Source organism: Salmo trutta, chromosome 14 (assembly GCF_901001165.1).
Source record: "Salmo trutta chromosome 14, fSalTru1.1, whole genome shotgun sequence".
Lineage (NCBI taxonomy): Eukaryota > Metazoa > Chordata > Actinopteri > Salmoniformes > Salmonidae > Salmo > Salmo trutta.
In genome coordinates, this window is record NC_042970.1 from 81,339,155 (window position 1) to 81,354,822 (window position 15,668).

The 15,668-nt window shown below is 49.3% G+C and overlaps 1 protein-coding gene across 3 annotated transcripts in view; it reads right to left on the reverse strand.

Annotated features, from left to right (window-relative positions):
* Nucleotides 1-15,668, reverse strand: part of dcaf15 (DDB1 and CUL4 associated factor 15) — a 30,742-nt gene that overhangs the window by 2,934 nt on the left and 12,140 nt on the right. For all 3 annotated transcript variants that reach the window (XM_029689902.1, XM_029689903.1, XM_029689901.1), the window contains exons 8-12: nt 15,416-15,507; nt 15,037-15,159; nt 11,174-11,256; nt 10,622-10,726; nt 10,425-10,540 (exon numbers count right to left, since the gene is read on the reverse strand). In XM_029689902.1, the coding sequence (XP_029545762.1) occupies nt 10,425-10,540; nt 10,622-10,726; nt 11,174-11,256; nt 15,037-15,159; nt 15,416-15,507 (519 nt within the window). The remainder of the gene's footprint in view (nt 1-10,424; nt 10,541-10,621; nt 10,727-11,173; nt 11,257-15,036; nt 15,160-15,415; nt 15,508-15,668) is intronic.

Sequence of the window (15,668 nt, forward strand, 5' to 3'; positions counted from 1 at the left end):
TCTGGTATACAAACTGAGTAGTTAAATTGAAGTTCGGTTTAAGAACATTGATAACTTAAATTCACATAACAGGTAGTGGGTATGGTATGGTAGTGGGTATGGTAGGGGTATGGGGTATGGTAGTGGTATGGTAGTGGTATGGTGTATGGTAGTGGGTATGGTAGTAGGTATGGTAGTAGGTATGGTAGGGGGTATGGTAGTGGGTATGGTAGTGGGTATGGTAGTGGGTATGGTGTATGGTAGTGGGTATGGTAGTAGGTATGGTAGGGGTATGGTAGTGGGTATGGTATGGGGTATGGTAGGGGGTATGGTAGTGGGTATGGTAGTGGGTATGGGGTATGGTAGTGGGTATGGGGTATGGTACTGGGTATGGGGTATGGTAGTGGGTATGGTAGTGGGTATGGTAGGGGTACGGTAGGGGGTATGGTAGTGGGTATGGTAGTGGGTATGGGGTATGGTAGTGGGTATGGGGTATGGTACTGGGTATGGGGTATGGTAGTGGGTATGGTAGTGGGTATGGTAGTGGGTATGGTAGGGGTACGGTAGTGGGTATGGTAGGGGTACGGTAGTGGGTACGGTAGTGGGTATGGTAGGGGTACGGTAGTGGGTATGGTAGGGGTATGGGGTATGGTAGTGGGTAGGGGGTATGGTAGTGGGTATGGTAGGGGGTACGGTAGGGGGTACGGTAGGGGGTACGGTAGTGGGTATGGTAGGGGTATGGGGTATGGTAGTGGGTAGGGGGTATGGTAGTGGGTATGGTAGGGGGTACGGTAGGGGGTACGGTAGGGGGTACGGTAGTGGGTATGGTAGTGGGAACGGTAGTGGGTATGGGAGCGGGTATGGTAGTAGGTAGGGGGTGTGGTAGTGGGTACGGTAGGTGGTACGGTAGTGGGTACGGTAGTAGGTATGGGGTATGGTAGTGGGTATGGTAGGTGGTATGGTGTATGGTAGTGGGTATGGTAGTGGGTATGGTAGTGGGTATGGTAGTGGGTATGGTGGTGGGTATGGGGTATGGTAGTGGGTATGGTAGTGGGTACGGTAGTGGGTATGGTAGGTGGTACGGTAGTAGGTATGGTAGGGGACGTGGTAGTAGGTATGGTAGGGTGTATGGTAGTAGGTATGGTATGGGGTATGGTAGTGGGTATGGTAGTGGGTACGGTAGCGGGTACGGTAGTAGGTATGGTAGTGGGTACGGTAGCGGGTACGGTAGTAGGTATGGTAGTAGGTATGGTAGGGGACGTGGTAGTAGGTATGGTAGGGTGTATGGTAGTAGGTATGGTATGGGGTATGGTAGTGGGTATGGTAGTGGGTACGGTAGGGGGTATGGTAGTGGGTATGGTAGTGGGTACGGTGGTGGGTATGGGGTATGGTAGTGGGTATGGTAGGTGGTACGGTAGGTGGTATGGTAGTGGGTATGGTAGTGGGTATGGTAGTTGGTATGGGGTATGGTAGTGGGTATGGTAGTTGGTATGGGGTATGGTAGTGGGTACGGTAGCGGGTACGGTAGTAGGTATGGTAGGGGGTATGGTAGGGGGTATGGTAGGGGGTATGGTAGTGGGTATGGTAGTGGGTATGGTAGTGGGTATGGTAGTAGGTATGGTAGTAGATATGGTAGTGGGTATGGTAGTTGGTATGGTAGTAGGTATGGTAGTGGGTATGGTAGTGGGTATGGGGTATGGTAGTGGGTAAGGTAGTGGGTATGGTAGTGGGTATGGTAGTGGGTATGGTAGTTGGTATGGGGTATGGTAGTGGGTAAGGTAGTGGGTATGGTAGTGGGTATGGGGTATGGTAGTGGGTATGGTAGTGGGTATGGTAGTGGGTATGGGGTATGGTAGTGGGTATGGTAGTGGGTATGGTAGTGGGTATGGGGTATGGTAGTGGGTAAGGTAGTGGGTATGGTAGTGGGTATGGTAGTGGGTATGGTAGTGGGTATGGGGTATGGTAGTGGGTATGGTAGTGGGTATGGTAGTGGGTATGGGGTATGGTAGTGGGTATGGTAGTAGATATGGTAGTGGGTATGGTAGTGGGTACGGTAGTGGGTATGGTAGTGGGTATGGGGTATGGTAGTGGGTAAGGTAGTGGGTATGGTAATGGGTATGGTAGTGGGTATGGTAGTTGGTATGGGGTATGGTAGTAGGTATGGTAGTGGGTATGGTAGGGGGTATGGTAATGGGTATGGTAGGGGGTATGGTAGTGGGTATGGTAGGGGGTATGGGGTATGGTAGTGGGTACGGTAGTGGGTACGGTAGTGGGTATGGTAGTTGGTATGGGGTATGGTAGTGGGTATGGTAGGGGGTATGGTAATGGGTACGGTAGTGGTACGGTAGTGGGTATGGTAGGGGGTATGGTAATGGGTATGGTAGGGGGTATGGTAGTGGGTACGGTAGTGGTACGGTAGTGGGTATGGTAGTGGTACGGTAGTGGGTATGGTAGTGGGTATGGGGTATGGTAGTGGGTATGGTAGTGGTACGGTAGTGGGTATGGTAGTGGGTATGGGGTATGGTAGTGGGTATGGTAGTGGTACGGTAGTGGGTATGGTAGTGGGTATGGGGTATGGTAGTGGGTATGGGGTATGGTAGTAGGTATGGTAGTGGGTATGGTAGTGGGTATGGGGTATGGTAGTGGTATGGTAGTGGGTATGGTAGAGGGTATGGTAGTGTCTATGGTGTATGGTAGTGGGTACGGTAGTGGGTACGGTAGTAGGTATGGTAGTGGGTATGGTGTATGGTAGTGGTATGGTAGTGGTATGGTAGTGGGTATGGTAGTGGGTATGGTAGTGGGTACGGTAGTGGGTACGGTAGTAGGTACGGTAGTGGTATGGTAGTAGGTATGGTAGTGGTATGGTAGTAGGTATGGTAGTGGTATGGTAGTGGTATGGTAGTGGGTATGGTAGTGGTATGGTAGTGGGTATGGTAGTAGGTATGGTAGTGGGTATGGTAGTAGGTATGGTAGTGGTATGGTAGTAGGTATGGTAGTGGTATGGTAGTGGTATGGTAGTAGGTATGGTAGTGGGTATGGTAGTGGTATGGTAGTGGGTATGGTAGTGGGTATGGTAGTGGAAAAGTTTGTAAACCGCATCGTCAGTGTTAGAGAAGAGGAGGGGCATTTGTATGACGAAATGTGTAATATAAAAGGCTGTGTGCATTGTATGGATTTTAGAGCTCTCGTAAATAAACATCCTGATTATTGTAGGCTGGGTCTCAGTCTGTTTCTTTCAACTGGAACCTTACACCTTCTGGTATACAAACTGAGTAGTTAAATTGAAGTTCGGTTTAAGAACATTGATAACTTAAATTCACATAACAGGTAGTGGGTATGGTATGGTAGGGGGTATGGTAGTGGGTATGGTAGGGGTATGGTAGTGGGTATGGTATGGTAGTAGGTATGGTATGGGGTATGGTAGTGGTGTGGTAGGGGTATGGGAGTGGGTATGGTAGGTGGTATGGGGTACGGTAGTGGGTACGGTAGGGGTATGGGAGTGGTATGGTAGTGGGTATGGTATGGGGTATGGTAGTGGTATGGTAGTGGGTACGGTAGGGGTATGGGGTATGGTAGTGGGTATGGTAGTGGGTATGGGGTATGGTAGTGGTATGGTAGTGGGTATGGGGTATGGTAGTGGGTATGGTAGTGGGTATGGTAGTGGGTATGGTAGTGGGTATGGTAGTGGTATGGTAGTGGGTATGGTAGGGGTATGGGGTATGGTAGTGGGTAGTGGGTATGGTAGTGGGTATGGTAGTGGGTATGGGGTATGGTAGTGGGTATGGTAGTAGGTATGGTAGTAGGTATGGTAGCGGGTACGGTAGGGGGTATGGTAGTGGGTATGGTAGTGGGTATGGTAGGGGGTATGGTAGGGGGTATGGTAGCGGGTACGGTAGGGGGTATGGTAGTGGGTATGGTAGTGGGTATGGGGTATGGTAGTGGGTATGGTAGTAGGTATGGTAGTAGGTATGGTAGCGGGTACGGTAGTGGGTATGGTAGTGGGTATGGTAGTGGGTACGGTAGTGGGTATGGTAGGGGGTATGGTAGTGGGTATGGTAGTTGGTATGGGGTATGGTAGTTGGTATGGGGTATGGTAGTGGGTATGGTAGTGGGTATGGGGTATGGTAGTGGGTATGGTGTATGGTAGTGGGTATGGTAGTGGGTATGGTAGTGGGTATGGGGTATGGTAGTGGGTATGGTAGTGGGTATGGGGTATGGTAGTGGTATGGTAGTGGGAACGGTAGTGGGTATGGTAGAGGGTATGGTAGTGTCTATGGTAGTGGGTATGGTAGTGGTATGGTAGTGGTATGGTGTATGGTAGTGGGTACGGTAGTGGGTATGGTAGTGGTAGTGGTATGGTAGTGGGTACGGTAGTGGGTACGGTAGTGGGTACGGTAGTGGGTACGGTAGTGGGTACGGTAGTAGGTATGGTAGTGGGTATGGTGTATGGTAGTGGTATGGTAGTGGTATGGTAGTGGTATGGTAGTGGGTATGGTAGTGGTATGGTAGTGGGTATGGTAGTGGGTACGGTAGTAGGTACGGTAGTGGTATGGTAGTAGGTATGGTAGTGGTATGGTAGTAGGTATGGTAGTGGTATGGTAGTAGGTATGGTAGTGGGTATGGTAGTGATATGGTAGTAGGTATGGTAGTGGGTATGGTAGTGGAAAAGTTTGTAAACTGCATCGTCAGTGTTAGAGAAGAGGAGGGGCATTTGTATGACGAAATGTGTAATATAAAAGGCTGTGTGCATTGTATGGATTTTAGAGCTCTCGTAAATAAACATCCTGATTATTGTAGGCTGGGTCTCAGTCTGTTTCTTTCAACTGGAACCTTACACCTTCTGGTATACAAACTGAGTAGTTAAATTGAAGTTCGGTTTAAGAACATTGATAACTTAATGGTAGTGGGTATGGTAGTGGTGTGGTAGTGGGTATGGTAGGTGGTATGGGGTACGGTAGTGGGTACGGTAGGTGGTACGGTAGTGGGTATGGGGTATGGTAGTGGGTATGGTAGGGGAAATGGTATGGGGTATGGTAGTGGTATGGTAGGGGTACGGTAGTGGGTATGGTAGTGGTATGGTAGTGGGTACGGTAGTGGGTATGGTAGTGGTATGGTAGGGGTATGGTAGTGGGTACGGTAGTGGTATGGTAGTGGGTATGGTAGTGGGTATGGGGTATGGTAGTGGTACGGTAGGGGTACGGTTAGTGGTACGGTAGTGGTACGGTAGGGGTACGGTTAGTGGTACGGTAGGGGTACGGTAGGTGGTACGGTAGGGGGTACGGTAGGGGGTACGGTAGCGGGTACGGTATGGGGTACGGTAGCGGGTACGGTAGAGGGTACGGTAGCGGGTACGGTAGTGGGTACGGTAGCGGGTACGGTAGTGGGTACGGTAGCGGGTACGGTAGTGGGTACGGTAGCGGGTACGGTAGTGGGTACGGTAGCGGGTACGGTAGGGGGTACGGTAGCGGGTACGGTAGGGGGTACGGTAGCGGGTACGGTAGGGGGTACGGTAGCGGGTACGGTAGGGGGTACGGTAGCGGGTACGGTAGTGGGTACGGTAGCGGGTACGGTAGTAGGTACGGTAGCGGGTACGGTAGGGGGTACGGTAGGGGGTACGGTAGCGGGTACGGTATGGGGTACGGTAGCGGGTACGGTATGGGGTACGGTAGCGGGTACGGTATGGGGTACGGTAGCGGGTACGGTATGGGGTACGGTAGCGGGTACGGTATGGGGTACGGTAGCGGGTACGGTATGGGGTACGGTAGCGGGTACGGTATGGGGTACGGTAGCGGGTACGGTATGGGGTACGGTAGCGGGTACGGTATGGTGTATGGTAGTGGGTATGGTAGTGGTATGGTAGGGGTACGGTAGTGGGTATGGTAGTGGTATGGTAGTGGGTATGGTAGTGGGTATGGGGTATGGTAGTGGTACGGTAGGGGTACGGTTAGTGGTACGGTAGTGGTACGGTAGGGGTACGGTTAGTGGTACGGTAGGGGTACGGTAGGTGGTACGGTAGGGGGTACGGTAGGGGGTACGGTAGCGGGTACGGTATGGGGTACGGTAGCGGGTACGGTAGAGGGTACGGTAGCGGGTACGGTAGTGGGTACGGTAGCGGGTACGGTAGTGGGTACGGTAGCGGGTACGGTAGTGGGTACGGTAGCGGGTACGGTAGTGGGTACGGTAGCGGGTACGGTAGTGGGTACGGTAGCGGGTACGGTAGGGGGGTACGGTAGCGGGTACGGTAGGGGGTACGGTAGCGGGTACGGTAGTGGGTACGGTAGCGGGTACGGTAGGGGGTACGGTAGGGGGTACGGTAGCGGGTACGGTATGGGGTACGGTAGCGGGTACGGTATGGGGTACGGTAGCGGGTACGGTATGGGGTACGGTAGCGGGTACGGTATGGGGTACGGTAGCGGGTACGGTATGGGGTACGGTAGCGGGTACGGTATGGGGTACGGTAGCGGGTACGGTATGGGGTACGGTAGCGGGTACGGTATGGGGTACGGTAGCGGGTACGGTATGGGGTACGGTAGCGGGTACGGTATGGGGTACGGTAGTGGGTACGGTATGGGGTACGGTAGTGGGTACGGTATGGGGTACGGTAGTGGGTACGGTATGGGGTACGGTAGTGGGTACGGTATGGGGTACGGTAGTGGGTACGGTATGGGGTACGGTAGTGGGTACGGTATGGGGTACGGTAGTGGGTACGGTATGGGGTACGGTAGTGGGTACGGTATGGGGTACGGTAGTGGGTACGGTATGGGGTACGGTAGTGGGTACGGTATGGGGTACGGTAGTGGGTATGGTATGGGGTATGGTAGTGGGTATGGTATGGGGTATGGTAGTGGGTATGGTATGGGTATGGTAGTGGTGGTATGGGGTATGGTAGTGGGTATGGTAGTGGTATGGTAGTGGGTATGGTAGTGGGTATGGTAGTGGGGTATGGTAGTGGGTATGGTATGGGGTATGGTAGTGGGTATGGTAGGGGGTATGGTAGTGGGTATGGTAGTGGGTATGGTAGTGGGTATGGTAGTGGGTATGGTAGTGGGTATGGTAGTGGGTATGGTAGTGGGGTATGGTAGTGGGTATGGTAGTGGGTATGGTAGTGGGTATGGGGTATGGTAGTGGGTATGGTAGTGGGTATGGGGTATGGTAGTGGGTATGGTATGGGGTATGGTAGTGGGTATGGTATGGGGTATGGTAGTGGGTATGGTATGGGGTATGGTAGTGGGTATGGTATGGGGTATGGTAGTGGGTATGGTATGGGGTATGGTAGTGGGTATGGTATGGGGTATGGTAGTGGGTATGGTATGGGGTATGGTAGTGGGTATGGTAGTGGGTATGGTATGGGGTATGGTAGTGGGTATGGTATGGGGTATGGTAGTGGGTATGGTAGTGGGTATGGTATGGGGTATGGTAGTGGGTATGGTATGGGGTATGGTAGTGGGTATGTTAGGGGGTATGGTATGGGGTATGGTAGTGGGTATGGTATGGGGTATGGTAGTGGGTATGTTAGGGGGTATGGTATGGGGTATGGTAGTGGGTATGGTATGGGGTATGGTAGTGGGTATGGTATGGGGTATGGTAGTGGGTATGGTATGGGGTATGGTAGTGGGTATGGTATGGGGTATGGTAGTGGGTATGGTATGGGGTATGGTAGTGGGTATGTTAGGGGGTATGGTATGGGGTATGGTAGTGGGTATGTTAGGGGGTATGGTATGGGGTATGGTAGTGGGTATGTTAGGGGGTATGGTATGGGGTATGTTAGGGGGTATGGTATGGGGTATGGTAGTGGGTATGGTATGGGGTATGGTAGTGGGTATGGTAGCGGGTATGGTAGTTGGTATGGGGTATGGTAGTGGGTATGGTAGCGGGTACGGTAGTGGGTACGGTAGCGGGTATGGTAGTGGGTATGGTAGTTGGTATGGGGTATGGTAGTGGGTACGGTAGTTGGTATGGGGTATGGTAGTGGGTACGGTAGTGGTATGGTAGTGGGTATGGTAGCGGGTATGGTAGTGGGTATGGTAGTGGGTATGGGGTATGGTAGTGGGTATGGTAGTGGGTATGGTAGTGGTATGGTAGTGGGAATGGTGTATGGTAGTGGTACGGTAGTGGGTACGGTAGTGGGTACGGTAGTGGTACGGTAGTGGGTATGGTAGTGGGTATGGTAGTGGGTATGGTAGTGGGTATGGTAGTAGGTATGGTAGTGGTATGGTAGTGGTATGGTAGTGGGTATGGTAGTGGGTATGGTAGTGGGTATGGTAGTGGGTATGGTAGTAGGTATGGTAGTGGGTATGGTAGTGGTATGGTAGTAGGTATGGTAGTGGGTATGGTAGTGGGTATGGTAGTGGGTATGGTGGTAGGTATGGTAGTGGTATGGTAGTGGGTATGGGGTATGGTAGTGGGTATGGTAGTGGGTATGGTAGTGGGTATGGGGTATGGTAGTGGGTATGGTAGTGGGTATGGTAGGGGGTATGGGGTATGGTAGTAGGTATGGTAGTGGGTATGGTAGGGGGTATGGTAGTGGGTATGGTAGTAGGTATGGTAGTGGGTATGGTAGTGGGTATGGTAGTAGGTATGGTAGTGGGTATGGTAGTGGGTATGGTAGTAGGTATGGTAGGGGGTATGGTAGTGGGTATGGGGTATGGTAGTGGTATGGTAGGGGTATGGTAGTGGGTATGGTAGTGGGAACGGTAGTGGGTACGGTAGTGGGTACGGTAGTGGGTACGGTAGTGGGTACGGTAGTGGGTACGGTAGGGGGTACGGTAGTGGGTACGGTAGGGGGTACGGTAGTGGGTATGGTAGGGGTATGGTAGTGGGTATGGTAGGGGTATGGTAGTGGGTATGGTAGTGGGTATGGGGTACGGTAGTGGGTATGGTAGTGGGTATGGGGTACGGTAGTGGTATGGTGGTGGGAACGGTAGTGGGTACGGTAGTGGGTATGGGGTATGGTACTGGGTATGGGGTATGGTAGTGGGAACGGTAGTAGGTATGGTAGTGGGTATGGTAGTGGGTATGGGGTATGGTAGTTGGTATGGGGTATGGTAGCGGGTACGGTAGTGGGTATGGTAGTTGGTAGGGGTATGGTAGTGGGTATGGTAGTGGGTATGGTAGCGGGTACGGTAGGGGGTATGGTAGTGGGAATGGTAGTGGGTATGGTAGTTGGTATGGGGTATGGTAGTGGGTATGGTAGTGGGTATGGTAGTGGGTATGGTAGTGGGTACGGTAGTTGGTATGGGGTATGGTAGTGGGTATGGTAGCGGGTACGGTAGTTGGTATGGGGTATGGTAGTGGCTAAGGTAGTGGGTATGGTAGGGGTATGGTAGTGGGTATGGTAGTGGGTATGGTAGTGGGTATGGTAGTGGGTATGGGGTATGGTAGTGGGTATGGTAGTGGGAACGGTAGTGGGTATGGTAGGGGGTATGGTAGGGGGTACGGTAGGGGGTACGGTAGTGGGTATGGTAGTGGGTATGGTAGGGGTACGGTAGTGGGTACGGTAGTGGTACGGTAGTGGGTATGGGGTATGGTAGTGGGTATGGGGTATGGTAGTGGTATGGTAGTGGTATGGTGTATGGTAGTGGTATGGTAGTGGGTATGGTAGTGGGAACGGTAGTGGGTATGGGGTATGGTAGTGGGTATGGTAGTGGGTATGGTGTATGGTAGTGGTATGGTAGTGGGTATGGTAGTGGGAATGGTAGTGGGTGTGGTGTATGGTAGTGGTATGGTAGTGGGAACGGTAGTGGGTATGGTAGTTGGTATGGGGTATGGTAGTGGGTATGGTAGCGGGTACGGTAGTGGGTATGGTAGTGGGAATGGTAGTGGGAATGGTAGTGTGTATGGTAGTGGGTACGGTAGTGGGAACGGTAGTGGGAACGGTAGTGGGAACGGTAGTGGGAATGGTAGTGTGTATGGTAGTGGGTACGGTAGTGGGAACGGTAGTGGGAATGGTAGTGTGTATGGTAGTGGGAACGGTAGTGGGAACGGTAGTGGGAACGGTAGTGGGTATGGTAGGGGGTACGGTAGTGGGAATGGTAGTGGGTACGGTAGTGGGTACGGTAGTGGGTACGGTAGTGGGAATGGTAGTGTGTATGGTAGTGGGTACGGTAGTGGGAATGGTAGTGGTATGGTAGGGGGTACGGTAGTAGGTGCCGGGCGCACCGGTTTGTGTCAAGAACTTCAACGCTGCTGGGTTTTTCACGCTATAGTTTCCCGTGTGTATCAAGAATGGTCCACCACTCAAAGGACATCCTGCCAACTTGACACAACTGTGGGAAGCATTGGAGTCAACATGCACCAGCATCCCTGTGGAACACTTTCAACACCTTGTAGAGTCCATACCCTCACGAATTGAGGCTGTTCTGAGGGCAAAAGGGGGTGCAACTGAACATTAGGTGTAGTTGATGTTTTGTCCACTCAGTGTGTATATATAATGTGTGTATGTGTACCTTTGTGCAGGGCCTCGTTGGTCATGCGGTTGATGTAACGAGAGCTGCTCTCTGGAACCAGCCACTTCATTACTGTGTTAACACAAGACTTCCTGTAGGAACTCCATACACTGCCACTACAGGACGGGAGAGAAGAGAGAGATATGAAGAGAGAGAGATATGAGAGAGAGAGAGTGATAGATAAGACATCGTCTCACCTGGTCTGACCCTTGACCTCAGTGAGGTCACCGACTCCGACGGTGTGACACACTCCTGTGTTGAGGTCCCAGCTCACCTGCAGACTGGAGTGGTAGGTGTTGGGCCTGGAAGACAACTACCAGTTAGTGTGAGTGACAGATAGATGCAATTAAAACAGCCCTCCAGAACACCTCACCAGGTGACTAGCCAGGAAAACAGCCCTCCAGAACACCTCACCAGGTGACTAGCCAGGAAAACATCCCTCCAGAACACCTCACCAGGTGACTAGCCAGGAAAACATCCCTCCAGAACACCTCACCAGGTGACTAGCCAGGAAAACAGCCCTCCAGAACACCTCACCAGGTGACTAGCCAGGAAAACAGCCCTCCAGAACACCTCACCAGGTGACTAGCCACAATTGTCTGTTTTGTTCAAGCTGAGATGAAGTGTGGCTATGCCTTTACTAAAAAACAGATGTGTGTGTGAATAGGTGTGTGTGTGTGTGTAGTGTATAGGTGTGTGTGTGTGTAGTGTATAGGTGTGTGTGTGTAGTGTATATGTAGTGTAGTTACCTGCAGTGTTCCTCTTCAGGGTTGGAGAACGCCAGCAGCAGCAGCCCAATGTTGATCACCACTGTGTTAGTCTCTGGACACACCTGACACACACACAATACACACCATTACTGTCTGACCCGATTGAGTGTGTGTGTAGAGTGTGTATATATACACACAGTGTGTATATATACACACAGTGTGTAAGTGTGCACGCTTGTAGATTGTGTAAGAGTCCGTAGATGCTCCTGTGTGTGTGAACGCATGCGTACGGGTCGTGTGTATGTCTATAGTGTGTGTGTGAGATATATATCTCACACACAAACACACACGTCTACAGTTGAAGTCGGAAGTTTACATACACCTTAGTCAAATACATTTAAACTCAGTTTTTCACAATTCCTGACATTTAATCCTAGTAAAAAATCCCTGTTTTAGGTCAGTTAGGATCACCACTTTATTTTAAGAATGTGAAATGTCAGAATAATAGTAGAGAGAATGATTTATTTCAGTTTTTATTTCTTTCATCACATTCCCAGTGGGTCAGAAGTTTACATACACTCAATTAGCATTTGGTAGCATTGCCTTTAAATTGTTTAATATGGGTCAAAGGTTTCGGGTAGCCTTCCACAAGCTTCCCACAATAAGTTGGGTGAATTTTGGCCCATTTCTCCTGACAGAGCTGGTGTAACTGAATCAGGTTTGTAGGCTTTCTTGCTCGCACACGCTTTTTCAGTTCTGCCCACAAATTTTCTATAGGATTGAGGTCAGGGCTTTGTGATGGCCACTCCAATACCTTGACTTTGTTGTCCTTAAGCCATTTTCCACAACTTTGGAAGTATGCTTGGGGTCATTGTCCATTTGGAAGACTAATTTGTGACCAAGCTTTAACTTCCTGACTGATGTCTTGAGATGTTGCTTCAATATATCCACATAATTTTCCATCCTCATGATGCCATCTATTTTGTGAAGTGCATCAGTCCCTCCTGCAGCAAAGCACCCCCACAACATGACGCTGCCACCCCCGTGCTTCACGGTTGGGATGGTGTTCTTCGGCTTGCAAGCGTCCCACTTTTTACTCCAAACATAACGATGGTCATTATGGCCAAACAGTTCTATTTATGTTTCATCAGACCAGAGGACATTTCTCCAAAAAGTACAGATCTTTGTCCCCATGTGCAGTTGCAAACCGTAGTCTGGCTTTTTTATGGCGGTTTTGGAGCTGTGGCTTCTTCCTTGCTGAGCGGCCTTTCAGGTTAGGTTGATATAAGACTCATTTTACTGTGGATATAGATACTTTTGTACCTGTTTCCTCCAGCATCTTCACAAGGTCCTTTGCTGTTGTTCTGGGATTGATTTGCACTTTTCGCACCAAAGTACATTCATCTCTAGGAGACAGAACGCGTCTCCTTCCTGAGCGGTATGACGGCTACGTGGTCCCATGGTGTTTATACTTGCGTACTATTGTTTGTACAGATGAACGTGGTACCTTCAAGCATTTGGAAATTGCTCCCAAGGCTGAACCAGACTTGTGGAGGTCTACAATTTTTTTTCTGAGGTCTTGGCTGATTTTCCCATGATGTCAAGCAAAGAGGCACTGAGTTTGAAGGTAGGCCTTGAAATACATCCACAGGTACACCTCCAATTGACTCAAATGATGTCAATTAGCCTATCAGAAGCTTCTAAAGCCATGACATCAGTTTCTGGAATTTTCCAAGCTGTTTAAAGGCACAGTCAACTTAGTGTATGTAAACTTCTGACCCACTGGAATTGTGATACAGTGAATTATAAGTGAAATAATCTGTCTGTAAACAATTGTTGTGTCAAGAACAAAGTAGATGTCGTAACCGACTTGCCAAAACTAGTTTGTTAACAAGAAATTTGTGGAGTGGTTGAAAAACTAATTTTAATGACTCCAACCTAAATGTACGTAAACTTCCCACTTCAATATATAGTGCGTGTGTGTATATCTATGGTGCGTATGTGTGTATGTCTATAGTGTGTATATGTGTATAGGTCTATAGTGTGTATATGTGTATAGGTCTATAGTGTGTATATGTGTATAGGTCTATAGTGTGTATATGTGTATAGGTCTATAGTGTGTATATGTGTATAGGTCTATAGTGTGTATATGTCTATATTGTGTATGTGAACGTTTATAGGTCTATGGTGTATATATATATGTATATATATATATATATATGTGTGTGTGAATGTGTATAGGTCTATAGTGTGTATGAATGTGTGTAGTGTGTGAATGTGTGTGTTGTGTGTGAATGTGTGTTGTGTGTGTAGTGTGTGTTGTGTGTGTAGTGTGTGAATGTGTGTGTAGTGTGTGAATGTGTGTGAATGTGTGTGTAGTGTGTGAATGTGTGTGTAGTGTGTGTGTAGTGTGTGAATGTGTGTGTAGTGTGTGAATGTGTGTAGTGTGTGAATGTGTGTGTAGTGTGTGTGTAGTGTGTGAATGTGTGTGTAGTGTGTGAATGTGTGTGTAGTGTGTGAATGTGTGTGTAGTGTGTGAATGTGTGTAGTGTGTGAATGTGTGTGTAGTGTGTGAATGTGTGTGTAGTGTGTGAATGTGTGTGTAGTGTGTGAATGTGTGTAATGTGTGAGTGTGTGTAGTGTGTGAGTGTGTGAATGTGTGTGTAGTGTGTGTAGTGTGTGTAGTGTGTGTAGTGTGTGTGTTGTGTGTGTAGTGTGTGAATGTGTGTGTAGTGTGTGTAGTGTGTGTGTAGTGTGTGTAGTGTGTGTGTAGTGTGTGTAGTGTGTGTGAATGTGTGTGAATGTGTGTAGTGTGTGAATGTGTGTGTAGTGTGTGTAGTGTGTGTAGTGTGTGTAGTGTGTGTAGTGTGAATGTGTGTGTAGTGTGTGTAGTGTGTGAATGTGTGTGTAGTGTGTGTGTAGTGTGTGAATGTGTGTGTAGTGTGTGAATGTGTTTGTAGTGTGTGTAGTGTGTGTGTAGTGTGTGTAGTGTGTGTGAATGTGTGTGAATGTGTGTAGTGTGTGAATGTGTGTGTAGTGTGTGTAGTGTGTGTAGTGTGTGTAGTGTGTGTAGTGTGTGTAGTGTGTGTAGTGTGAATGTGTGTGTAGTGTGTGTAGTGTGTGAATGTGTGTGTAGTGTGTGAATGTGTGTGTAGTGTGTGAATGTGTGTGTAGTGTGTGTAGTGTGTGTAGTGTGTGTAGTGTGTGTAGTGTGTGAATGTGTGTAAATGTGTGTAAATGTGTGTGTAGTGTGTGAATGTGTGTGTAGTGTGTGTAGTGTGTGTAGTGTGTGAATGTGTGTAGTGTGTGTGAATGTGTGTAGTGTGTGTAGTGTGTGTAGTGTGTAGTGTGTGTAGTGTGTAGTGTGTGTAGTGTGTGTAGTGTGTAGTGTGTAGTGTGTAGTGTGTAGTGTGTAGTGTGTAGTGTGTAGTGCGTAGTGCGTAGTGTGAGTGTAGTGTAGTGTAGTGTGTGTAGTGTGTGTAGTGTGAGTAGTGTGAGTGTGAGTGTGTAGTGTGTAGTGTGTAGTGTGAAGTGTGTAGTGTGTAGTGTGTAGTGTGTAGTGTGAGTGTGTAGTGTAGTGCGTAGTGTAGTGCGTAGTGTGTAGTGTAGTGTGTGTAGTGTGTAGTGTGTAGTGTGTGTAGTGTGTAGTGTGAGTGTGTAGTGTGAGTGTGTAGTGTGTAGTGTGTAGTGTGAGTGTGTAGTGTGTGTAGTGTGTAGTGTGAGTGTGTAGTGTGTGTAGTGTGTAGTGTGAGTGTGTAGTGTGAGTGTGTAGTGTGAGTGTGAGTGTGTAGTGTGTAGTGTAGTGTAGTGTGTAGTGTGTAGTGCGTAGTGTGTAGTGCGTAGTGTGTAGTGCGTAGTGTGTAGTGTGTAGTGTAGTGTGTAGTGCGTAGTGTGTAGTGTACCTCCAGTATAACAACATCGTAGTCGTTGAAGGAGCAGAACTGAGGAGCCCAGCGAGCGTCGCTCCGGATCACCTCGTTTATCAGGTACTCAAAGTCCAGAGTCAACTGCTCCACACACACACTCTGTAGGACACACACACACACACACACACATTAGCATGTTCAGGTTTACTGCACTTCTCCTGGACTTGGGTTCCTTCCAAATACTAAGTGAAGACAACAGGTCTAAATATTAACACACTCAGAACCTGTGTCTCTCAAACAAATCTCTCTTATTTCTCTCCTTCGCTGACCTCCCTCTCTCCATTGGTAGGGCTGGATTTTTATTCACACACACACACACACACACACACACACACACACACACACACACACACACCTGTCCGTTGTGGGGCCCAGTGACCAGCTGTAGGTTGCGTCCCTTCAGGTCAGTCACAGTGAAGGGCAGCTGGACCTTATCATCCTCATAACCTGGAGGGAGGGAGGGAGGGAGGGAGGGAAGAGAGAGAGAGGGAGGGAGGGAGGGAAGAGAGAGAGTGGGAGGGATAGAGGGAGAGTGGGAGGGATAGAGGGAGGGAAGAGAGAGAGGGATAGAGGGAGAGTGGGATAGAGATAGAGGGAGGGATAGAGGG